General features: G+C 43.9%; 1 protein-coding gene across 1 annotated transcript in view; it reads left to right on the forward strand.

Moving 5' to 3' along the window:
- THSD7B (thrombospondin type 1 domain containing 7B) overlaps positions 1-27,620 on the forward strand; it is a 651,631-nt gene that overhangs the window by 330,722 nt on the left and 293,289 nt on the right. The window contains exons 8-10 of the mRNA XM_088474863.1: positions 13,974-14,162; positions 16,869-17,103; positions 21,746-21,861. Of these exons, the coding sequence (XP_088330989.1) occupies positions 13,974-14,162; positions 16,869-17,103; positions 21,746-21,861 (540 nt within the window). The remainder of the gene's footprint in view (positions 1-13,973; positions 14,163-16,868; positions 17,104-21,745; positions 21,862-27,620) is intronic.

Genomic DNA, 27,620 nt, shown 5'->3' on the forward strand with positions numbered 1-27,620 from the left:
GCCTGATGTAAAGATATGTGGTGATGATGACGACACCAGCAACACTATAATGCTGCATGTTTGCGCATCAACACTTTCAGCTGATAGTACTTCATTTACTAGAGCTGCAGCTATATTATGTCAAGCGTCTCCTCCAAGTCACTGTCCGGTATCAAGATCACTTGCTCCTGACACTGACAGCATGATTCCAGGAACACCCCTCCTGACATCACCAGACACTCCCCAGTATGCCACACCTGCAGCAGAGGGGCGGTGACAATAACACCTGGACCAGAAGATCCCTGTTATTGGGAAAGGGAGACTCAGCGCATGCCCATATGAAAGGACAGCACGGGAAGTCTTTCATATTTAAGGAAGACTGATGAGTCAGCTTGAGGTACTGATTCGCTGGGATAGCTGATTTTCACAGCCACTGTCCCTGCTCTGTCATATTGATACATTGTAGAGAAATATGATTAAATCACAATGTGAATAGTGGCAAGATTTTCTCTTGTCAAACACAATAAAGTCCGAATAATGGTAAATAGGCCCCTCTATTTCTGAGACATGTATGGAATGGAAAAATCTAAAAAACAGAATAGAATATAGACCCTCCCTATGAAAAAGGATAATGAGGGCTGTAGTACCAATAATAAAAATTCTGACTTGCAGGCAGCAGACTTACATGTAGACAAAAATAATCAGATACAGGGACTATAAAAGGTATTCAGCCTCCTTGGGGTTTCTCACATTTTGCTGTGTTATGACATGGAACCATGATTTATTTAATTAAAATTTATTGACACTAATCAAAGGAGCACCGAGAGGAGAGGGGGGTGGGTACTCTTTACCCAGGTCTGGGCTTGTTGGAGGGGCCTGTCGGTTGCACATTGGGCAGAGAGAGAAAGGAGACTGCTGCTGCTTATTGGCAACAGCCTCTCTTCCAAGCCCAGCACACCTTGCTATGCCCCCGGACCAGCATTCTCCTCTGTCCCCCTGCATGATGTGCTCACTGCCACTGTGCTGCTATACAGTGGCTAGCTGTACGGGGAGGGTGGTGATCACACTGATCATGCCCATTGGATCCGCCCTTGGCTGAGGCTGTGTGTAGCACCCCCCTTTCCAGCGAGCAGTGCCACCCATAGAATTGTTTAACTTTTTTTGGGTGGAAGGGGCATGGCCACACCTCCCCAATTTGGCTACACCTGTAGTACTCTGGCCCATCTCCGCTCTCAATGGACCTGCTAAACAACACAAAGTGCTCAATAATGTGCTAAAAAAAGTTTTGAACCAAATGTTTGGCAAAATTAATTAGAAACAAAAAAATGTGACCCCCCCCCTCCTTTAATACAATGGCTATGGAATAATAGTTTGAGTTTTAGTTGTACTGCTGTTCAATGTTCTCAGCAAAAAATAAGTTAAGGGTAAACAAATAATGATGTTCTGTATATGATCTTTTAAGGGAAAAAGTTTAGATAAAAAAATTATTATCAGCATCTTCCACTTTGGGTACGAAGGAGAATTTATTGCCACTGGGGAGTGGGGTGTTATATTGATGCGGGAGTGACTGCCACTGGAGTGTGGAAGGGGGAACATCAGTAGGGGCCTATGGACACTAGAAGGGTGATATATTAACACTGGAAGTGGGGGCTAATGTTACAATAGGAACCTATGGAAACTGGGGAGTGGTATGCTACCCTCCCATTTCCCCCCACCCTGCCCTGCTCCTAGATGTCATTTACACAAAAATATTTAAATACGCTTGCTTCAGTTAAGTTTAAAAAAAGCAAAAAATTTTTATGTTGTTTTTTTGAGAAAAATATGGTCAGTTAAGCATACTTGCCTACTTTTGAAAAAGCATTTCAGGGAGATTGTGAAAGCAACGCCTATGAGCGTGGCGGTAAAGTGGACGTGTACTGCTACATCTGCGAGGCGTGCCATAATCCTGACTTACATCCAAATGTAAATGAGCCCAAAAGCAGTTACTAAGATCTACTTGTTGATGTAAACACACTGATACTTTTCAGAAAATACATGTAACCATAGGGATCATTGTGCCTTATACCCAATGCAGGGAAATTATACTAAGGATCCAATTTGAATGTATATTTCTCTGTTTTTTTTTAATATAACAGCTTCATAATTGGGGTAAGATGCAATCAGGGAGATTATTAGACTCTTCAGGGAGACAGGGAGATTGCTACTATTTCAGGGAGTCAATGATGGAGAGTTGGCAAGTATGCAGTTAAGTGGATACAGATTTTTGCAGACAATTCTCTTTCTGATTAAACCATACTGTGCATTACGTTTATGTGCAATCTACCCATTTAGCAATCCTGTGATTACTCAGTGTACTATAAGCTGCATCTACCTAGCATTGGCAACAATTTCTCCGTCCACATTATAGTAATTAAAGAAATGGCTGTATAATTGCAGAGCTGTTCATTATTATATCTTCCAGATGTATGAGTGTGATGTAAAAGCCCACTGAATGCAGCAAAAATAAATCATCTTTTGCTTGTAGAAGGGATGCGTAGCACTGTAAATGTCTCACAGCACAAAAGAAAAATTATTATAACCTGACCAATGCAATGAAAAAAAGGGAAAAATGGGCCGGTGCCTAGTTTAACTTACATTACCTGTCAAAAGTTTCTGAATACCCCCAATTTTTCAGTTGTTATTGAAATGTAAGTAATTCAAGTACAAGTGAAACACCTGAATTGGTACAAAGGGCCTGATTCGCAAGCGGGTCGATGTTTGGCCCCTGCGCATGCGCCGCCTCATTATACGCATGTGCGAGCCCCAGCGAGCAACTGAAGTTCAGTCGCTCCGGGGTTCGCTACAAGACGGGGCGGCTGTCGATGGTGAGTGACAGCTCGCCCAGTTTTGTAGGCGGGGAGGGGGTGGCTGAACAAATGCGAACTCCTGTCGTTTGTGGGCGGCCCTACTGACATTTATTTATTTATCATTTTATTACCAGTTATTTATATAGCTCACACATATTCCGCAGCGCTTTAAAGAGACTAGTTGGCCATTCGCATCAATCCCTGCCCCAGTGGAGCTTACAATCTATATTCCCTACCACATGCACACACACACACTAGGGTTAATTTTTGTGAGGAGACAATTAATCTACCAGTATATTTTTGGAGTGTGGGAGGAAACCGGAAAACCCGGAGGAAACCCACACAAGCACAGGGAGAATATACAAACTCCACACAGTTAGGGCCGTGGTGGGAATTGAACCTACGACCTCAATGCTGGGAGACAGTAATGCTAACCATTACACCGTCCGTGCTGCCAATATGCAAGGTCTCGCCGCAAGCCCGATGATTGCGATAATCGCGACCATCACCAGGCCGCTCGCACTAGCTGTGGGTGGTCACCCACAGCTGTGCAAGCGGCCTGGGGGCCGGGAAAAAAAAAAAGAACGCCCTGATTCAGAGCGAGCATTTGCAAACAGCGAGCGCCTCTGAATCAGGCCCAAAGTGTAAGCAGTAATAGTTTATCAGAAACTGAAAAAGTGTTATAAAAAAAAATACCTTTTCTAGGGAACAAGTAATGGGTTAACAACCTCATGCTAGCTATTCTGCAGCAACGAAAAGAGGCTTGTCTGGGCCATGAAGCACCACCAGTAGACTGCTGAAGACTGAAAGAAGGTCTTATTGACCAATAAATCAAAATTTTTAATTTATGGTTTATCAAGCAAAACTCCTTTGAGCAGGGAAAAGGATATTTGTGTGACACCAAGCATCAAATACAGAGGAGGAAGTGTGAGGGTCTGGAGCTTTTTTACTGGGTCCAGAGTCAGTGATTTGCACAGAGTGCCTAGCGCCCTGAGTCAAAATGGCTACCACAACATTTTGCAGTGCCATGCAATACCCTCCCAGTGGTGTCAAACTCATGGCCCTCCAGCTGCAGTGGAACTACACATCCCAGCATGCACTGCCAGTTTTGCTATTAGGGCATGCTAAAACTGTGGCAGGGCATGCTGCAATATGTAGTCCCAGAGCACCTGGATGGCCAACAGTTTGACACCCCTCGGGTCTAGTCTATACCTAGCTCCTCAAGGGTTTGTGCCGATCTAGCCACCATGTCGTCACCACAATGTCAACTGTTATATCGACATTGTTAAAATGGCAACATGAATCATGTTGACATCTGCAGAATATTGACATGTTCACAATGGGGTTAGGCTGGGGGAGGGGAGGGTTATGGGTTAGGAATAGGGGTAGCATACTCACCGCTGAGACTCGGCCGAAACTCCTTGTCAGCTGACCGGAGGACCACAATACACCGCCTGATCCGCCGGAGCAGGTAAATGAAGCCGGTGCACCACCGGGATTGTGCGTAAGTATAAATGCACCTGTTTTCAGACATCTTTTCCACCACCAGGAATAGGGCTGGTACAAGTGGGCACTGGCAATGACGACAGGTATCAAACCAAGAAGTGTATTGATAGGGTACAAACTGCATATGGGCAAATATACACATTGAGGTCCGTGCACGCAATGCATAGCAATTATGACCATATTGTATTCAACTCTGCTTCAGCCCCAAAATATTGTATGTCATGGAAATGTCTAAAACAAATTATCAAATTTTAGAAAGTAAACAGTTATACTGATATAAGAGCTCTTATCCAGATACCTTTATCAGAAAGTTCTTGAAATGGTTATTACTTTGTAGACCCTTTTCTATTTCAGATAACGAGCTGTCACTTTTGCCAGTCACTTGAAATCTGGTGCTTAAATTAAATTAGCTTTGTTAGCGATCTTCTCTTCTTATTTCCCTACTGGTGAAAGTGTTCCGAGCTGCGTTCTGCAGAGATACCAGCATGCCGGCACAGTATGTTTACCATGTGTTTTACCCTAGAGGAGAAAGCAATTTATGTTATTGTGCTCTCGATGATCTCTCTTCATTTTATGATGTGGTGTGAGACACAGATGTGTACTACTTTACTTCTACGTCTTTCACATAAATATTACATTTGCAGTACTTTACCAGACTCATTTATATTGACCAAGGAAAAAAATCATAAAATTACATTTTAAAGTTCCCATACTGTAGACATATTATTTGCATATACATGTAACAATGATTAATGCATTATTTATTTGTTTATCAATATATTCTGAAGTGTTTGCCTGTACAATGAACCAACATAAACAATGATTTCATTAATATTTATAAACATAATGTTTCATTGTATCACTATGCAGCACGTCACCTATTTATGTCAAAATAAAGGTGGTGGATGCTGGCCTCCATCGGTGGATCCCTGCTATTTTATACAGTTTTTTACCCTTCAATCATTGCAACAAATTGAATACTGTCTGCTCAATGTGGAGGAACTATGTACATTTTGTTAGTCCCTGCCTAAGTCATTTAGGAGTAGATTTATTAAAGCTTCTAAAAACAAAAAGTGGAGCAGATTCTAGCTATCATATTCAGAAATGTACTTGTTTCTCTTTTTTTAAAATTGTTGGTAAATCGACATGAAATTGGTTATGTACGCATCTAATGTTACCTGGTTCTGGAGCTGGATCTAGGCTTTAGGGGGCCATGGGTATCATATGCAGCCATGCCAGACTGTACATTCCTTGACCTGGTTGCAAACAATGCAACCAGTCAGAAACACCCAGTGGGTGGCTGCTGGAAGGTAATCTTCCAGCAACCAGTCAGAAACGCCCAGTGGGTGGCAGCTGGAAGATAATCTTCCAGCAGCCACCAATCGCAGAGGGACCCTCAAGACCACTCTGCATCTAAGTGCCTGCTGTGCAACCTATCACTGCTGATCAGTTAACCCGGCAGCACTCCTCATCTCAGCACAGTTGTGATGCCACGATGCTTCAATCATCAATGGTCCAACATATCACTGATCAATGTTAATTTTATGTGTAATTTTAAACATTTTTTTTTTTAGAAAATCGTGTAGAATAAGTTATAAATAGATGTTCTTGACCTAATTCAATAATAAAAAAAACCCCAACAATTTCTGAGCATTTTTGGAAAAAATATTAGCCAGTTAAGTGGTCCTATGGTGTAAAGTTGTGTACCCACAATAGGTCATGATTTGTGTATTCTTTAATTGTGCAGTGAGTTTGCCGGGACAGTATTTTGCCCACCTGTTTACACAGATATGACCTATTAGGGTTACTTGGGGACTCTAGTTTAGAACCACTGCTGTAAAATGAAGAGCATAGAGGGCTTGATTCTGAGATGTGCGCTAATGCCACTGAAGCTGCTAATTTGTATGCAGCGGCTGTGCAAAAATATGCAAGTGTCGAAACGATTTGGATTTGTTTTAGGATGCCCAACTGGCTCATTGACTATGTGGAATATATTAATATCTGTCCAACATTGCAACCTGATGCATATATGCTGTATTCAACATTTAGCCAGTGATTCCAATAGTATCCAAGAGACGTGAAAGTATCTGCACTTAGCTAATGTTTTAATTACAGGCAAGACAAGTCAACAGAATATAGAATGCACAGTAGTGATAAATATTCTAATTATATTTATGCTTCCATATTTAATTATATAACATAACAAACAGATATTCTACAAACATTAACAACTACAAGTAATAATCTTGCAAGAATATATTTACAATAAATACTTATCATAAGGGATGATACATATCTACCTTCATGTGTCTTTCGCTGGTTTCCATGCTTCCATTTCCTTCTTTTTTGTGCTATCTATCTATCTATCTATCTATCTATCTATCCATCTATCTATCCCTAATCTTATTGACCCATCTCAGCTCTTCTCATGGTATGCTTCAAAGTGACTGCCAGTTGTGTATTCCATTTGTTCCTTAAAAGCAATATTACGTTCCATTTCATTAAGATCCTGGTACTGTGTACAGTATAGATGTAAAGCGTTTGTTAATATGTCCCTACATCATCTACCGTATGGCTTTAATACACCACCACTCCACTTTGCATTGCAACCCCCTCACACACACACCACAATGTCAATAATCCCCCCAGATATCATTAATATACACCCCGTAACTTAAATACACTGCCACCCCACATAATAATAATACACCCATCAGATAACAGTAGTACACCCCCACTCCTCAGATTATTTATTTATTAACAATGAAATCAGATGGAAGTGTAAATATTATTGATTTCAGATGTATCTTTTGCACCAAGCTTACAAATAGGGGGCGGGTGCACTATAAAATGCGTATAACTACAGCGCAAAGTATATTGCTTAGTCTCGACACAACAAATGCATTCGATACCGTGATTTGGCCTCACCTATTTTCAGTTTTACAGCTTAGAAACTTTCATCCTTCGTTTATTGAACTGATTCGTTAGCTTTACATGTCACCTTCCACTTCACTTCAGACCAATGGCTATAGCGGTGGTCCAATAACTATGTTTCATCAGGGATGTCCCCTCTTCCCACTCCTGTTTAACGTACTGTAGCCATTGACCCTCTCCTACGCATCCTCCAAAATGACAATGGGTTTCAAGGGATTGGGATTGGAAATAAAATAAGTAAACTGACTGCAATATACTACTGTAGGTGTCACAGCCTTCCAATTCTTTGCCGTGTATTTTTCAGATATTTCAACAGTTCAGGGGTATCTCAGGGTTTCAAGTTAACTGGTCAAAGTCTGTATGCTTTCCGCTTGGGTTCGGGGGACTTCTATAGACATGAAGTGGGAAATGTACAGTTATCATGTAGATCTGATTCTATTACATATTTGGGGATCAAATTCCCTAGGAATCCAAGCCTTATCTATGATCTTAATTTCAAGTCTGCTTTATGGGGGTTGTCCATTGAGCTGGAGGGTTGGAAATCTTTATCCTTGTCCTACATTGGGCGAGTAAATCTCATAAAAATTATCTTCTTTCCACGTTTAATGTATCTAATTCAAGTTTTACCTTTTATGTTAACCTCCAAGGATATTCAACATATACAATTTCTATTCCCGGCAGTTCATATGGCAGGGTAGACAACCACACATAGGACTGGTAAAACTACATCAATTTGGCCCTGATGGGGGTATTCATTTTCCCAATGTTCAACTGTACTGTCAGGCCGCTCTCTTAAGATACCTTAAGGACTGATTCCATTGCCAGGACAATTATGCAAATACCTCCTTGAAGAGGGAATTCCTTAGGGGAGGAGATTTGGTGTCTTTTTTACACCTACAGTACATGACCAAGAAATCCTAAACCATATTCGAGAAAACTCACTCCTTTGGTATGTTAGGAAGCTATGGCACACCTTTGTACAGATGGGTCAAGGTAGTTTGTTGCTTATAGCGCACCATTCAGGCCTCTCTGTTATGCCATGGAATGTTACGTGATGGCTGTACTGTGGCGTACCATGGTATTCTATAACAAAAGATAAGCCACGGCATGTAATCCAATGCTTAACCGCTGGGTGACGAGTGCTCCACTGATTAAATTTGTACTACTGAATACCATACTGTTAAATTGGATGGATATCACTGACGAGCGGGCCAATCACATTCATGCAGTGTATTTGCATATTGCATGTTCGCACAACCAATCTTTTTAATAATATCACATAAGCTCTTAGAACGGGATGCAAATCAGTACACATACATAACTGTACAGTAGTGTAATTGTCCTGTTGTTATGACAGTATAACCGATACTGTACATTAATGAGATGCACGCATAGCTTTCAATGAGACGGGATGAATTATTCTCTAATGGTGGGGTACTGTGTTTACATGTACTAGTATAATATTTTGAAAGGAAGACACATTTTTTTATTATTAAAAACAGCAGCGGGTGGGTGGACTGCACATTGTTGAGCCTGCTATTGACATTGCACACATTGCCCGCATCGCAGACGTCATATCACATACACGACAGGTGCAGCTCTTGATACGGCTGGTCGTGTGTGGGCTAGAGGTTTGGGTGAGCGCCTTGCACAGTGGTTGTGCCAGGTTTGAGACCCGGAAAACAACATTTTTTTTTTTTAATCTTCACTACAGGATTAAAAAGAAATCACTTGGTGGTGTGTGAGTTCTGTCTTTTATACAGGTATCTGTGTTGACCAAAAAGACGCACTCCCAGCATTGCATAAAGACTGAGCAATTGAAGTTCAGTATTTTTATCCAAGCCTACTAAACTCAATACATTATCCACAGCTTCCCACCACCTGGCATTTCTATGCTACTTTATGCCACTGTACTGCTGATGCACTGTATGCTCAAGAAAGCGGTGTGCGGCGCTCAATACAGTACGCCACATAGCGCCCTGCTAGTCGCGCTATGCTGTGGCAGATGGAATTTCATAGTACTGCACATGCCCAGTGGAGCTGGTAGAGAGTGACACAGTGCATCAGCATACGCCACAGCATAGCGCACTAGCAGGGCGCTATATAAATAACTGGTAATAAATAAATAATAATAAATACATGGCGTACTGTATGGAGCCCCAGACATCACTTTCTTGAGCACACAGTGCATCAGCAGTACAATGGCATAAAGTAGCATAGAAATGCCAGGTGGTATGAAGTTGTGGACAATGTATTGAGTTCGGCAGCATTGATTAGAAGCGAATGTTGGTTGAGGAGTATTAGTGAATATTTATCCCGCCTCATTACAAGCTGTGCGTGCGTGTGAAATATTTAATAAAAAAGTACAGGACTCACACACTTAATGTAATGATTTAAAACTTTATTAGACATTCTTCTACAGCTCTGATTCTATGAGGAAACTGCTGTACTATAGTGTACCGTATCACAGCTTCTGTCAGTCAATCATCAGGTGGTGATACAGAACATGCATTGGAAATCTGACCCATGCGCTGTGTAGTTTAGGAAAAATGACACCTGGTGGACAAAAAGTTATATTACATGTTATGACTTTTTTTCCAGTTCTACGCTACATTCCCTTATGAAACATTCTGTGTGGCGTGACTCAAGGCATACTGTGTGGCTGGAGATGCATGTGGCGCTACATGGCGTATTGAGCAACAAACTAGCTGGGCCCATCTGTATCTCCCCTTTGTCTCTAATACAGATTTGAAAGAATGGCAAACTCACTTTAATTTATGGAGACTGGGTGGAGTGATAAATATTGGCTGCCTTGTATACCCAGTGCTGGCTGGACACCCAGTGGCATTTATTTTAGCCCAACATTATACAAGTCAGGTTATCAGACATTTCTCTCCAGATGAGTGGCAAAATTAGCTTGATATACTGCTTCAGCAGCAACCATTCGACAGAGGGGCCTTGCGGTTTTGTCTTTACAGATACTTGGCTTGCAGATTGATGACTTACTAAAAGCCCATTTGAGATCATGTAAATCATTCTCTTTTGTAATGTATATGGAGATGTTTGTAAACATTCTCCATAGAACATACCTCTCTCCGTACAGACGGTTTGTAACTGGCCTTTCCACTTCGCACCTATGTTTTAAGTGTGGCACACCTCAAGCGGATTTGTTGCATTGTCTTTGGGCGTGTCCCTTGATCCATAAAATCTGGGTACAAATACGCACTTAGGCCCTGATTCAGAGCCGGACGCTCTGACAGAGCGCTCGCTCTGAATCAGGACCGTCCTTCTTGATTTTTAGAGCGGCCTCTTGGCCGCTCATATAGCTGTGGGTGACCACCCACAGCTATAGCGAGCGCCCAGGAAGATGGTCGTGATGGTCAAGACCATCGCGACCATCGGGCTTGTGATGAGACCCTTGTGGTCTAACAGAGCCAAAAGCACTCCCACTGACATCACAAGTGATGGGAACGTCTCCATCTGGGCAGCCACGCCCCCAGCATGCCCACCAAAGGGGGCGTGCTGTCACTCAACATCGACAGCACGTCCCCCTTGGAACGAGCCCCGGAGTGACGGTTTGCCCGTCGCTATCCAGGTCTCATGCATGCGCACGATGGAGCCAGCTCCGTCGTGCGCATGCGCACTGGGCCACCATCGACCTGCTTGTGAGCGCTCAGCTCTCGCGGGTCTGAATCAGGCCCTTATTCTGTAGAACACTTAATTATCTTAAGAATGGGAATGGGCACTTTCCGAATTCTCCCACAGAGTCTGAGGGATATAAGAAGTTATTGCTAGCAGTGAGTACAGTGGCACGGAAAGCTATTCTACAAACTTGGTCACACTTTGTACCCCCTTCTGTATCCCTTTTTAAGGCAAAGCTTTTCTATCTCTTTATAATGGAGTGGGTGGGATCAGGGTCGGATTGGCCCACAGAGGTACAGGGGAAACCCCCGGTGGGCCCCACTGCCTGAGGGCCCACCCCCTCCTCTAGGGATCAGGTTACAGACTGCACTTGAGTTATGTATATGTTACATTATACTGCACAGGACTATGTTGCTGTTATTAATCTGGTACATTATCATGCAGGCATTAGCAGTATTTACTATATACTTAAAGAGGCCCAGACCATGCCTTCTGTAATGGTCAACCAAGCCTCTGTGGAGGCTGGCCGCACACCTTCTGAAGGCTCCTAAGTTTGGGCCCCTATCACTGCATTCCACCGATGGGCCCTTCACTTCCCAGTCCGACACTGGGTGGGATGTACACTATATGCTATCTGACCCATATGGTGGATAATGATCCCTCAGTTGTGATATGACTCTCCTTTTTTATATGTACAAAGTTATGCAAGAGGGGAGGATTATTTTGGGCCGTATGGGGGGGGGTGTGCACATTAATTTAGTCTTTTATTTCTTTTTAATCCTTGTGTTTTTAACCTCTGTGTTTTTGTTTATACGTGTGTACAATGTTACTTGCACATCTATTTACTGTGGAAACATTATTGACATATGTGTACCCTGTTTCATCTATGAATATTTCTTGTATTCAACAACTGTGGTGATGTGACACACGTAAATTCTCATAGATTATACATTATTTAGCATTCCAAACACCTTCTAGTTCTTTGTTACGATAAGCATGGACTAATGGACTATTTGTTTATATGATAGCATACTCTTTATTGTAACGCTCATTGCTTTAATAAAAACAATTTTCAAAAAAAATGCGTATAACTCTGGAGATGGATGAATATATGCATTTAGGGCCTGATTCAGAGCTGAACGCTCTGACCAGAGCGCTCGCTCTGAATCAGGGCCCTCCTACCTTTTTTTGGAGCGTCCTCATGGACGCTCGGATAGCTGTGGGTTACCACCCACAGCTATAGTGAGCGTCCATGATGATGGTCGCGATGGTCTTGACCATCGTGACCATCGGGCTTGCGACGGAGACCCTGCGGTAGGGTCTCACTGCCGCAAGCCCTGGAGTGATTTTGGCTCTATCAGAGCCAAAATCACTCCCACTGACATCACTAGTGATGTCAGTGGGGCCGGCTTGAGACGGTAGGCGTTCCCATGGGAACGCCTCCGTCTGGCAGGCACGCCCCCGGCACGCCCACCAAAGGGGGCGTGCTGTCAATCAACATCGACAGCACGCCCCTTTTGGTGCGAGACCTGGAGCGATGGAGAGCCCGTCTCTCGCCCGGTCTCGCGCATGCGCACGACGGAGCTCCCTCCGTCGTGCGCATGCGCAGTGGGGGAACATCGACCCGCTTGCGAGCCTACTGCCGCTCACGAGCGGGTCTGAATGACCCCCTTAGAGCCTGATGCAGAGATGGACGCTAATGAAGCTGCCATCGCAGTTGTTCACTCAATAGCGGTTTGCGGCAATATGCAAATGCTTACCGCAGCTTTCCTTTTGTGCTCCACGGTGCTATGAATTGAACGCGTAGCAAGGCATCTGCAGTAAATGAAGTCTCCGTGATCTGTGCAATTGCAGTGGAGCCATTATGGATGTGTTGTATTGGACTCTGCATCAGACCCATTACGTAGGAGCTGTACATGTTCTAAAAACGTCTTTAAATTCTGATCAATGTCAAGCACAGTCTTACTGAAGGTTTCCCATTCTGCTTTATACACACAGCGCCGCTCTCTTCTTTTTTACTTTAGGAGATATATGCACAAACTTCTGCAATGTACAAGGCCAATTCTGAAAGCAAAGTGGAAAAGAACAATTATGGAGATTAGTGGCAATACAAAGGCAATGTAATTACCACAGACAAAATGCTCAGTACATGTCAACAGATCAGTTTGGAACAATAAGTGTAATTCTTTCCTAACGAACGGCACAATGTCTGCCATGCATGTTTTATAATGGAAATTATGTTGGATCTCAGAATAATGACAGATTTTACTTTGAGTAGAATTTTAAGAGGGCAAATCACCTATATATAGCTTATACATGCTGGGCCTCATTTATGAAGTGTAAAATGGCTGACGTACACTGCAGAATCCTCTTTGGTGATATCACTTGCCTCAATTTGTGCTTGCATATCTAGATATTTCATTGGTGTATTAGTTTGTGGAGTAATACTCTATTCTAGCATTCAGAGAGGAGAAAAAATTGGTAATGGCCAATGTATGGTGAGATGGAGGTAACCTGCGTATTCTTGGAAAAGTACTGGTGATCGGTGCGCCAAGGGCTGCAGAGAGCTGATCTGGGCTCGGGTAATTCCGGGGGGGGGGGGGGCATGACCTAGAGTAAGGAGGCATGGCTATGCCTCCTTACAAAAAATATATGCGCACTACGAGCGGGCACCTTGTGCCCCTCAGCAAGGGGCAAATTCAGGGGAAGGGGGGGGGGGCAGTGTGAGTCTCCCCTCCTGCCCTCTTCTTCTCTGTCTTGTTCCACTCTACAGCTATGTCTTTGTATCCAATTTAATTTTATTCTGCATTCTTCTACAGCCAGTTATATATTCGAATTCCATCAAATCATGGGTTTGGTTGCTTATTTACATGTTGATTCCATTGTTACCTTTCTGGCCTATGTCATCTGCTGCTATATTGTATTATTATATAGTTTGTGAAAATATAAAGTTGTTTTAGATAAAAAAGTTATTTTATATTATTACAAAGAGTTTGACTAGAAACCTCCTTATTAGATAGTTTCATGTGAGTGTGACCTTGGATGTCTTTCTTTGTTCTGTTATAGGACAATCTGTCTCTGCAGAGCTCTGTGTGGATGAGCCTCCTGTGCAGCTGGTCTGTAAAGTGCCGTGCAGTCTGGACTGTGTCATTAGTGAGTGGTCAGACTGGTCGCCGTGTTCCCGTTCTTGTTCTACTAAAAATGCAGAAGGGAAACAGAGCAGAACCAGATCAATCCTTGCTTATCCTGGAGAAGGTGAGACAGCTGAATTACTTGCAGGCTGCGCTTGTAATTATTATATACAGCGGGCAAAATAAGTATTGAACACATCAACTTTTTCTCAGTAAATATATTTGTAATGGGGCTATCGTAATGAAAATTTCACCAAATGTCAGCAACATCCCATGCAATCCACACATGCAAAGATATCAACCCATAGATGTCCATAAATTAAGTTATGTGTAACAATGTGAAATGACATCGGGAAAAAGTATTGAACACATGAAGAAAGGGAGGTGCTTAAAGGCAATGAAATCCAAGACACCCGCTAAAATATATCAGTAGTTAGAAAGCAATCCTGCCCCTTGTTAGTGCAAATTAATATAAGCTGGTTCAGTCCCAAATGATGGCCTATAAAAAGGTGCCTCATTACAAAGATGTCACACAAGAAACATCTCATGATGGGTAAAAGCAAAGAGCTCTCTCAAGACCTTCACAATCTTATTGTTGCAAAACATACTGATGGCATTGGTTACAGAACGATTTCTAAACTTCTGAATGTTCCATTGAGCACTGTTGGGGCCTTAATCCGGAAGTGGAAAGAACATAATTTCACCATAAACCGGCCACGACCAGGTTCTCCACGCAAGATTTCTGTCAGAGGAGTGAAAAGAATTATCAGAAGAGTTGTCCAAGAGCCAAGGACCACTTGTGGAGAGCTTCAGAAGACCTGGAATTAGCACATACAATTGTTTCAAAGAAAACAATAAGTAATGCACTCAGCCGCCATGACCTGTATGCACGCTCACCACGCAAGACTCCATTGCTAAAGAAAAAGCATGTTGAAGCTCATTTAAAGTTTTGAAGCTGTCATTACCAACAAAGGCTTTTGTACGAATTATTAAATAAGTTTCAGAAAGCGTGTTCAATACTTTTTCCCTGAGTCATTTCACATTATTACACATAACTTAATTTATGGACATCTATGGTTTGATTTCTTTGCATGTGTGGATTGCAAGATTTGTTGCTGACATTTGGTGAACATTTCATTACAATAGCCCCAGTACAAATATATTTACTGAGAAAAATATTGATGTATTCAATACTTATTTTAACCTCTGTATATCTAAGAATGATCGCATTTTTTTGTTCTGTAGATGCACTGTGTGGTTGCACCATGCTGAATGTATTCACAGTGCATCCTTTTACATTGCACTCATTTGTACTGATGTATGAACATATTTCTCATGTTTACATATTAATGAGTAAATGTCCAGCACATATGCTGAAGAAGGAGCAATGAAATATGGAACAATGATCCCGATCATTGAGGGATCATAGTGCATAGGAACTGAGGGTCTGATTCAGAGATGTACTTTAATCAGGTGATTAACGTACATCTCAGATGTTCAGGGGTCTGAACATGTGCAGACTGGATCCTGCGATCTTGCTAACAGGCCCCCTAAGCCGCAGCACGATTGATATGCTACAGTGTTTGGGGGCAGAGATGGGGACATGCCAGGTCGCCGTCCCTGGAAACAAGGGTGTGTTGGCCCCGTTTTCTGGGAGGGACGAGGTCAGAGTCTGCGCCAGTGGACGCAGATTCCAGATCTCTTAAGTGACCAGCACCCGGTCAGGCTGTGGGAAGCTTCGGCTCCCGCAGCCTGACCAAAGGTCATCGATTGTGATTGTGATCCCAGCCTGTGATGTCAGTCGCAGTGCTGGGATCACAAATGCAACAAGGAGATGTCTGACAGTGTGACACCTCCTTCTGCATTTGCATCTGAGATGGACGGAATTGCACAGCAACTTGTGTGTCGATCTGCAAATCCGTCCATCTCTGAATCAGGCCCAAAGTCATGAACAAGCCCATAGATGCCACCAAGTAAATGGGTTATTTGGTGTATGTGCAAAGCGGCAACCAATCAGGCAGTCACTTTTATGGTGCTACAGTCACACACACATACTGTACATATCACCCTTTTATACACATACATAAATAAATATAGACAGTGCCCCCTTTATGAGTACTTCTTACCTTGTAGACTGGCTGCTGGGTAGTATTTATCACTCCGGTAACTGGGTCTGCAGCAGCTCCTCCCCCTCCTTTCTCCCAAGTTGCTGCAGGCACATTGCTCTTGAGCCCCGCCCCCCGCTCAGATGGCAACTACCTCTTCTCTTCTCCAGCTGAACTGCAGCTAATATTTAAAGTATGAGGGTCCCCTGAGAGAGGGGAGCCCTAGGGGATGTGCCCCCTCCCCTTAATCTGACTCTGTGGCTGCAGGCTGGGAGGCAGGTAGAAAATGCTACCTGGCCGCTCTTATTGTGTGTAATTCACAATCAAAGCGGTCTGGGAGCATCTTTCTGTATGCAGGAAATGAGCTGCCGCACACTCCATGTAGATGATCCCTGGACCAGCCTGCTCGAAGGCCCCTAGGCAGCTGCCGAGTGTGCCCATATGTTAAGATGGCCCTAGGAAGATGTGGGCTTATTAGGTACGCTGGGGGCTTCATTGGTGAGCACTAGTGCAAAACCAGGGTATTCTGTAATGCATATTACCTGCTCTCCATAAATGACTGTGAATAATTTTACATTTGTAAATTTCACAACATACATATTTATATTGCACAATTGTTTAGTTTTATTTACCCCCTCTTTGACAAATTTAATGAGATTGACTTTTTAGACCGAATAACAACTGTTATTATCTCCAAGAGAATGACGTAAACTCTTGTGTGGCAGGTGGGAAGTCTTGTCCTTCAAGCCAAGCATTGTATGAGTATCGATCGTGCAATGACCATCCCTGCGCAACGTTTTACTGGGAGACATCGCCATGGGAACCATGTACCACAAACACACAGATAGCACAACTAAATTTCACCGACAGCTGGAGCAAGGAGAATACATGTGGTGTAGGAGTACAATCCAGGAAAGTTTTCTGCATGAAGAGCAATACAGGACAAGTCGCTGGCAAACGGTAAGTTATGTGGGAAATTAAAATTTTCAGTGTGAAATGAAAAATATTGCACTGCAGTAGCTACAGTGATAAAGCACTTTTGTTCTCTGCATTTTCCTTTTGTTCAGAGTGAGCCTGACTCTGAGTCGCACCCACAGCCACCACAGCAACCAGACTTACTATCTTATACTATTGCAAGTATGGCATCGTGCTGCCACCATCATCATTAGTATCGGCACATTCACCTACCCCATGCTGGGTGCAAATGATCCCTCAGAATCAAGCATCCCGATTGCATACGCATGACCCATCACAGCATGAGACAATGGCTACATGCGCACAACACTCTTATGCCCCAGATTTCTTGTGTACCTTCACAATGCCACTTTAGATGGGACAGTCCTGCTTTTCGGACACTGTCTTAACTGTCCCAAGGAGGGGGAAGGTCGGGGGAGCACTCTCTCACTGCTGCTCTGCTGTGCACAGCATCTACACACTACAGGGATGAGCCTGGGGGCAGCCCAGCAGCTTGGGAAGCGCTAGGCATGACCCCAGAGTCAGAGCCGTAACTAGTCTTTTGGTGCCCTGTGCCAGAGAGAGCATTGGCGACCCCCCCTTTTTTTTTAAATAGGGACATAAGATAGTGCACCTAAAAAATGGCCATGGCCTCATGGGGAAGGGCCAGGGAAGAGATAGGGGAGGTCAGGGGATGCTGGGGATAAAAGAAGAGGAAGCTACAAGTGAGAAAGATAATGAACAGGAAAATTGACAGGCCCAAACAGTGCCCCCTGCCCTGTGGTGCCCTGTGCCATGGCACTGGTCACACTACCCTAGTTACGGCCCTGCCCAGAGTGATGGGAATATTGGAAGATCCTATGGTGGTAGTTCAGGTGTGTCCACTCCTGCTACATCTTTGCTGCATACGTGGCAAATCGCGCCACGCATGTTGTGAGGTGTGCACCCACGAGTGGATACGCGCACTGCATTCACACCCGTGAATCATTAGGATTGCATGGTGCGATCGCAGTGCACGCCATAGCATACAGTAACATACGCTACTGCGGGTAACCACATGGCGCGATGCGTGTGCACGATTGTAGCGCGATCGGCAAGGATGTAAGAGAACGCATCTGTAGGTGGCAGCAGCAGTGTGCGATGGAGGTCAGTCCACACAGGACAGATAAACTTAACCAGGAATTTAGTTTAATAACTGGTAGAAGCAGGTAGCAGGATAACACAGGGTTAACAGTATAAACAGCATGTACAGGTTGTAAGGATAATTCAGTTGCAGCCAGGATTGTTATAAAGGTTGTGCTGGGCATTGTAAATTGCCTGTAGTACACATTGACATATTGCAGCTATGCAGTGGGATTTATATGTATATTCTGTGGTGGTGGCACAGTGGGTCTGTGGGGTCTCTGTGGTAAATATATACAGCCTTTGTTATGGAATAAAATGTTTAGGGGCACGTTTGTTTACTAGGACAGATTAGGAGGAAAGACGAGCATGTGCAGTAGCACATTAGGCAGGTCAGAGGCTACACCTCTGACAAGCTCTTGATCCTAGTACCCACAAATCACTTCTCTAACAGGGAACAGCATACCTCCCAACATGACCCTCTCCAGGAGGGACACAATGCTCTGGTCCTGGACTTCCCTGGTAAGAGGTGGGGCTGCAGCGCTGTTCAAAAGTCAAATAGGGGAGACACACCAACTGTCATTTCACACACTGCCAAACATCACTGGCTGGGACTCACTGGCAGTTGGTGTGACTCCCCTATTTAAATTTTAGACTGTACTGCAGCCTCACCTCTGGAGCCGCCACCAATCATAAATTACCAGGGAAGTGGCTCTGGCCCTGCTGCACAATGCTGCGATTACTGGCATTGTGGGCGGCTTCAGGCGGGTGTGAGGCTGGCTCCAGGAGTCTTGCCCATTCTTTCGGGTGGCAGGGTGCACCGCTCGATTTTCGTTAGCCTCCTGGCTGTTCTGGGAGAGTGGGTAAGTATGATATACTTTTGGACTTGTGTGTGATTCAGAATCAGGCCTAGTGTGAGTATAGTAGCAGCAATGTTTTCAACACACAGAAAGAAAAAAATTCCAATTATGTTTTTCGACTGATCGTATGATATTCATTGTCCTTCACATATTATTATAATGCAGTAGCTGTATTTGAAAAGTGCATATATATGTTATAGCCTTGATCAGCAAACATGTCGTCATGGAGATTATAATGCGCAAAGGTCTTTATAGATAGTGTCTGACATGTACTCAAAAGACAGGCCACAGCATCATCACTCAGTTTGAAAGTGCTTCACAGCGAACATGTGACATACTACAAATGGAGCCGTAACTAAGACAATTAGCTTAGTGGGCACTAGGGACCTGTATTACTCTAATCTTTTTAAGTGTGTTTTTTTTTATATAGAACAGAGGGGCTTAGGCACCTTAAACCAATATCTAGCCTATAGGCCTGTTTGTGTCCCTGCCTCTGTCCACCTTTAAGGCTATGAAATCTAAACAAATTATCTCCGCTAAATGTGCATAGTACCGGGGAATTTATATTATGTCCATGGTTTTATATAAAAAATCTATTGAAGATACATTATATGAAAACTTTCTGTTCTAAAAATGATCTTTCCTCTTTGTCTGGTCTCTGACAATTGTGACCCTGATCATGTGCCCACTGATGCTAAATACCCCTCCCCTCTAACGTCATTCTGTGTCCACTGTCACTGGATTACTGTATGCTATAAGGTGTTGTATTTTAAGATTAGTATCATATGTATATATATTATGAATTTATTTATACCATGTATAAGTTTGTCATGAAAACTGTGGGATAAACTGGGATGTCTAAAGGATAGAGACACAATTATTGGCCTCTGCTTGCAGAATTTAGCTCGTCTAAACCAGGGGTATTCAAACTGTTTTCTTGTAGTCCCATATTGAGGAAATTACTTAGAATTGAGGGCCACAAATGTTTTTTATCACTTAGCCTCACATTAATTGGGTATGGTTTTTTTTGCTGAGTAAATTGCGATGCCCCAAATTCATAATATGCCACACAGCAGTGCTTCCAATTCATAGGGGTATATTTACTAAAGTGCAGGTTTTTAGAAGCGGAGATGTTGCCCATAGCAACCAATCAGATTCTAGCTATTACTTTCTAGAAGGTGCTAGATAAATGTTAAGTAGAATCTGATTGGTTGCTATAGACAACATCTCCACTTCTAAAAACCAGCAATTTAATAAATATACCCCATAATATACTACTCAGCAGTGTCCCCAATGAAATATACATACTGTAACACTTGCATACGAGGTGTGGCTGTTAAATATCAAGATTGATGCTAAAACTTGTGTGCATTCTTATTTTCCATTGGTCAAAGCTGTGCTGTAGCTCAGTATCTGTCAGCTGTCTCAACAGCTCCATCGTTTTCTTCTTTACTTCAGTAACTGATGCAAACCAGGTTTCCTTGAGTACAGATTTGACTTTAGGGAAAAGAAAGAAGTCACACGGTCCTAGTTCTAGTGAGTATGGAGTGTGATCTAGCACTGCAATCTGTTTCTCAGCCAAAAACTGCATTGTCCTGATGGAGGATTAAACCATTTTTCCATAACTCTGGCCTCTTTCTTCTAAATTATTTCCCGCAAAGTTGCTAGAACATTTTTGGAGTAATGTTGATTTATCATTCGGAAGCTGAGTCGACGGTCAATTCGAACAATTTTCAAAATGTTATCAACATTTTCATTTGTTTTTGATGTGCTAGGCCTTCCAGGATGTTCATCATCTTTGATATCCTTACGACCGACACTAAATCTTTTTTTGCCACTCAAACACACATGCTCGTGACATACAGTCTTCCCCATAAGCCTTGATTAGCAAACAGAAAGATTCGGCAGGTGTTTTGTTCAATTTAATTAAAAGTTGCTCTACTTTTGAACTAAGCATTTTTACGACACAAAGGAAAAACACAAATTCTTCGAAAGCTGTGTGACAGCAAACTATCTGTCAAGAGGGATCACACTTGCAAATTCATTTTGGGATAGTCCAAGGTCAATATTCCCCCACTGCCTTTTAACTCATGCAGTATTTTTTACAAGTACAGCCTTGTTATTTAATAACCACACCGTGACCTCGTATATACTCTATGTTGGTTCAGATGCAGCTGCAGAATGAGGACAGAAGCTGTGACATCATTCTGATTCAATCTGAAATGGCTGCGGATAGCCGAAATCGGAGATCTCTTCGCTGAAAGAGACCCAATCCCCAATCTCCCCCCAAAGTAGAGGAGGCATTGAGGTACAAACCCCCTGAGCTCAAACGGCTCTCATCCGACTGAAGCAACAGCATGCCATGCCTGGCCCTTTCTGCAGTTTCACACAGGGTGCCAGATTGGAGCAAGTGGCAGGCTGTGTTTCGATTCTCCTGGTCGACTCTAAAGAAATTTGCTACACCTCTGTTAATGCTAGATAAACTAGTGTAACCAAGTATTACTGTATCATACATTTATATTTCCATTAGAAAAAAACAGGACTTCAAAGTACCTCTTTGTACGAAACTCCAGACCCCAGCAATGAATTTGTCTTTGTTGTTTGTGGAATTGGTCGTAGTCTTACTATTTTATATTTTACTAAATAACTTCTATTTTTATTTCCAGGTGTCCAGAGTCTAGCAAACCTGAAACAATTCGCACCTGTCTCCTACCCTGCAATAGAGATTGTGTTGTGACCCTCTTTAGTGAGTGGACCCCTTGTCCCAAAACGTGTCAGCCTGGTGAGTACACTGACTTATAACCAACCTGGTGGACTTCCATCAGCTTCATCACTGTATACTAGAGGCAGTGACGTATCTATAATGGGTGCAGTGTGTGCGGGGCACACGGGCCCCCAGGTCCAAGGGGGCCCCGCACCACACACACTGCACCCATATTTTTTTTAAACTTACCTGTCCGAGGTTCCGCGTTGGGTGTCACTGCTGCTCAGAACACCGGGAAAATGGCATTTTCCGGTGTTCTGTGCATGCGCTGTAGACTCCGGGCACACTCTAGTGCCCGGAGTCTACTAATGCTCCGGTGGCTGGCCAGCCGCGTCAGTCGGCTGCCAGCCACTGGAGAGAGAGGAGGGGGCCCCGCACGAGGAGTGCACACGGGCCCCTTCATCTCTTTAAACGCCCCTGACTAGAGGTCACTCAGAGCTAGATTCATATGATAAAGACTTACAAGCAAAACACAGCTGTATGGGGCTTTCAGTGAAAATGAAACCTAGTAAGATATGAAATGTATGGCTGCAGTTTTAGGTAAAATAGATGTATAGGTTGGGTGGAGCTAGTAATGAACTAACATTGCTGAGAGACCTACCCTACTGCAATGATTTATTTGCATTCAGATCCGAATCAGGCCCATTGTTAATTTACAATAGTGGTTGCTGCTCATCCCTACAACATATTATCCAAGTCTTACATTTCATCATAAATATAAGATCTAAATAAATCAATAGTGAACTGAGGGCCTGATTCAGACCCGGACGCTAAGCCGCGAACGCAGGCTATAGCCGATAGTTGCCCATCTGCGCATGCGTATGCATCAATATGCGCATGCGGGAGACACTCACTGCGCTCGGCAAATGTGCGCTTGTAGTACACAGACTGGACGCTACTTTGAGTGACAGCTAGTGCCGTTTGTGGGTGGTAACAGGGGAAGGTGCTTGTAAACGGGGGAGTGGTGCTGTGAACACAGGCGTCTCTGGGAGTCCAAATGGCCTTTAATGGGCGTCCATAATCAGCATGGAAGCGTCATTGTACACGTCACTTGGTTGTATTTCAGCCTGCAGGGATAGCAGTGCTTGCGGCGGGATAGGGTCTACCTCATCGTCTGCGTGCAACTCCGACGGCTCTCGATGTTACTGATTAATCGTACACTTCCTGGAGATGACGTGTGCTAAGAAATAAAAGTGGGCGTCTTTATACCGGTGTGCATTCACTCTGCCGTCGTTCACTAAGACATAGAGGGCGTCCTTGCACCAGACAGTGCGTTCGCGGAATTTGCATACCCGGCCCCTGATGGTAGCAATAGTGCGCTGCTTAGCGTCCGGGTCTGAATTGCCCCCTGAGTGCTGAATGTACAATGAACCTGACAGGACAGTAAATATCCACTGTTACCCAATGCTATACTGGCTGAATAATCAAAAACTAATGAAAGGAATTACACATAGAATGAAATCTGCAACATCTGTGTTACCATTACTTGCAGCAGAAAATACCTGCACAATTATAGAAAGAAATGGCATAATGTACCTGGGGAAAGTGGTTTGACTCAGCATGCGAGATGGCATTATCTGTGTAAATAGCAGTGTGCTGAAAAAGAATTTAATAGACGATAAAAAGAAATAAAAAAGAAAATCTGGAATAGCCTTTTTATTTTAACAACATACAGAAGAAATGTAGAACATATAAAACTTTATATCAATTAAAATTCAAATAAACATGTAAGCAGTTTTTGAGGCTGCTTACAAGCTACGGATCTGCAGAACTGCAGACAGCTAACCAATTTAATTGGCATAATGTCAACAGGGAGCCATGATAGATCAGGAATAGTTGCACTTAAAAGTATGCCTTTATTAGATCATAACTAAAAATTACTCATACAACTAGTTTTGGAGGCGTAGGATGCCATTACGCTATTCAGTGCTGAAATCAGTTGTCTCAGGATGCGGCCGTCGGTCTCAATACCGACATCCGAACCTAGGGGGGAGGTTAGGGTTAGGCACCACTAAGGAAGGGTTAGGGTTAGGGTTGGAGAGGGGTAGAGAAAGGATACTTACCTCCCCTGTCAGGATCTTCTCCCTTCGGGCTGCCGGCGTCAGGATATGAACCACCAGGACTTCATACCCATTTTGTTGTCGCTGATGAATTCACATTATGAGGTATATTTACAGTACTAAAGTGCGGGTTTTTAGAAGTGGAGATGTTGCCCATAGCAACCAATCACATTCTAGCTGTTATCTTCTAGAAGGTAGAAAAAAGGGGGGGTTTTAACCCCCTTTTGTTCCTCAGCACACTGAATTGTACCTGCAACAATACATGAAGACTATATGGTGATAGAAATTCAGAGATATTAGTTGCATGCATTTGCAAATCCATGGGAAGCTGTTAGGCCACGTTATGGCTTCTCTGTTACTAGCAGTCCCTAACACTAAGGGGTTCACGTCTGGGGCACAGGGCACCCCAAAAATCATCCAGCCCAGGACCCCCCCAGGGCATGACACGAAAAAAGAAAAAGGGTGACAGTGAACTGTAAAGTATAGATGTGTGAGAATAATTAATGTGTTGAAAAAGGATTAAAATATATGTGAAAAAATGACATGAATAAAAAACAAACAAAAGGTGATAATAAAAGTGATTATGTGTAATAAGTGGTGATGCCCTGAAGAAGCCCAGCCAGAGTAGCCCCGGGGCCCCTACGCCCAAACGCTCACCCCACAGGTAATATATTAACCAATTGTAAGGCCTCATGATAAAGGCACATATATATTTTGTCAATTGTAAGGCCTCATGATAAAGGCACATACATAAATGCATCCAAATTGAGAGCCAGCTTACCTGGGAGTCACCTCTTGGACACAGTTCAGTGTCCAAGGTATCTCACCAATCACAAATTAAATGTCCAGCAGCTGGTATTAATTATTATTATTATTATTATTATTATTATTATTATCCTTTATTTATATGGCACCACAAGTGTTCTGCAGCGCCTTGCATAGTACATAGAAGATAGAACTAATAAGTGAACAAGAAACAAGTTACTTACAGTACATTATAGTGCAAGACAAGGACACGATTTATATACATTGCTGCAATAGTGATTAAAGCACTCACAATAAGCAGCCCGGAGTTGGCAGTCACATGTTAGGTGCCCTTATGGGGAGTAAATAGTAGAAGAAAATGTAAAGAGAAGCACATGAGGGAAGAGGTCCCTGCTCGTGAGAGCTTACATTCTGAAGGGGAGGGGCAGACAGACAGGCGTGACACAGAATGGAAGATAGGGAGGAAAGAGCAATAGGTGGGTTAGGATGAATGCTGGAAGGCCTTGTTGAAGTAGTGGGTCTTGAGAGCCCGTTTGAAGATTTGTAGAGAGGTGGAGAGTCTGATAGGGAGAGGGAGAGCATTCCAAAGGTAGGGAGCAGCACGGGCAAAATCTTGGATGCGGGAGTGGGAGGAAGTAATCAGTTGGCAAGAGAGGCGGCATGCATTTGTTGAACGAAGTGGACGGGTGGGAAGGTCAGAAATGTGGCCCTGATTCAGACCCGGACGCTCTGACAGAGCACTCGCTCTGAATCAGGGCCGTCCTTCTTGATTTTTAGAGTGGCCTCCTGGCCGCTCATATAGCTGTGGGTGACCACCCACAGCTATAACGCGCGGCCAGGAAGATGGTTGTGATGGTCAAGACCATCGCGACCATCGGGCTTGAGACGAGACACTTGTGGTAGGGTCTCGTTGCCGCAAGCCCTAGAGTGCTTTCGGCTCAGAAAGAGCCGAAAGCACTCCCACTGACATCACTTGTGATGTCAGTGGGGCCAGCCCCAGACTGTAGGCATTCCCATGGGAACGCCTCCGTCTGGGCAGCCACGCTCCCGGCATGCCCACCAAAGAGGGCGTGATGTCGCTCAACATCGACAGCATGCCCCCTTTGGTATGAGACCCGGAGCGATGGTTTGCCCGTTGCTATCCAGGTCTCGCGCATGCGCATGACGGAGCCGGCTCCATCGTGCGCATGTGCACTGGGCCACCATCGACCCGCTTGCGAGCGCTCATCGCTCGCGAGCGGGTCTGAATCAGGCTCTGTATGCAGGAGAGGATTTGGTGAGGACTTTGTAGGTCAGTGTAAGAACCTTCAATTGGCATCTGAAGGGGAAGGGGAGCCAGTGTAGGGCTTGAAGGAGAGGGGAAGCAGATGTAGAACGTTTGGAGAGGAAGATGAGCCGAGCAGCAGCATTGAGAACTGTAGTGGAGAGAGGTTAGAGACTGGGAAGCCAGCTAGGAGACGGTTACAGTAGTCCAATCTGGAGATGACCAGTGAGTGGATGAGGGTTTTAGTGGCATCCTGGGTGAAGAAGGGTCTAATCCTGGAGATATTTTTTAGGTGGAAATGGCAGGTCTGCGAGAGGTGCTGAATGTGTGGTTTAAAGGAGAGGGAGGAATCTAGGATAACTCCAAGACAGCGCACTTTGGGGCTAGAGGAGATAGTTGTGCCATCAATAGATAATGAAATTGTGGGAAGTGATGTAGTGGAAGAGGGTGGAAAGATGATCAGCTCAGTCTTAGACATGTTAAGTTTAAAAAAGCGCTGGGACATCCATGAAGAGACAGCATAGAGACAGTTGTAGATACGGGTAAGGAGCGAGGGGAAGAGCTCAGGGGTGGAAAGGTAAATTTGATCTTAATGCATTTCTCCGTTATGTATATCCAACGGTTTCATCAGACCCACGTGGGACCCACGTGTAACCAGCCAATGAGTGGCCGCTATATGTAAAACGGACTCTGATTGGCTGGCGGGTCCTGGGATTTCCCGAGGAGGCCCATCAGCAATCATTCGCTAAGTATTGGTGTGTGTAACAACACATACCAAAACTTGTCCGTATGGGTTCGGTTTTTCAATTTGTTATTTTGCCAAGATCCCTGGATGCTACGGAGAGCAGTGCAAGGATGGAGGTGAGTATCAGATCTTTATTCCAAGTACATCCAAATGGATTCTACATGGGACAAGGGGACAGACCAGCTGGCAACAGGTAAGTATATGTGAGTGAGGTAGGTGTGTAATGTTTTACTTTAGACGGTGTGTGTGTGTACTGTTTTTTTTCATTTACAGTGGGGGTTACGGGTGCCGGCCGCCTGCTGGCACTTGTAGTTCTACTAGTGCCAAAGGGCAGGCATGCTGGCTCCTGTAGTTCCACTATAAAATACAATAGTTTTCAACTATTTTACACATTATTACCCCTGTACGCACAGCCCAGAGGTGTGGGGAAGAGCCCTGGACTTCAGATCAAGCCTGGGGTTTTGGGAGAGGGGGGACCCCTTCTTGTGCGGGTCCCCACCTCCCCTAAGATCTCTGACTTGGGCTAACCTGCTTGGGGTGCAAAAACTTTGGCCATGGAGACTTGGTAATAGGGTCTCCTCGCTGTGGCATTACATCCCGGTCGGTTTGGGTCCAGTGCTGGTTTCAAATATAGGGGGACCCCTACACAATTTTTTTCCCCCTACATTTAAAACCAGGACTGGCCCTGCAGCCAGGTGCTGGTTCTAGAAATGACAGTGGAACCCTACTCGTTTTGTTCCCCGTTATTTTTGGAACCAGGACTGGCTGACCAGTCTGGGGCTGGTTATGTCTTTTGGGGGGGGGCCTTAAGTCATTTTTTAAAAATATAAACACTTTCAATTAAATACACATGCAGAAACATACACAAATCACACTGATCTGTGTATATTTCTGCCAAACTCATAGCTCAGGAGGTGAAGTGTTTTAAACTTCAATTTCTCTG

Source organism: Taudactylus pleione, unplaced genomic scaffold (assembly GCF_031769625.1).
Source record: "Taudactylus pleione unplaced genomic scaffold, aTauple2 ptg000156l, whole genome shotgun sequence".
Lineage (NCBI taxonomy): Eukaryota > Metazoa > Chordata > Amphibia > Anura > Myobatrachidae > Taudactylus > Taudactylus pleione.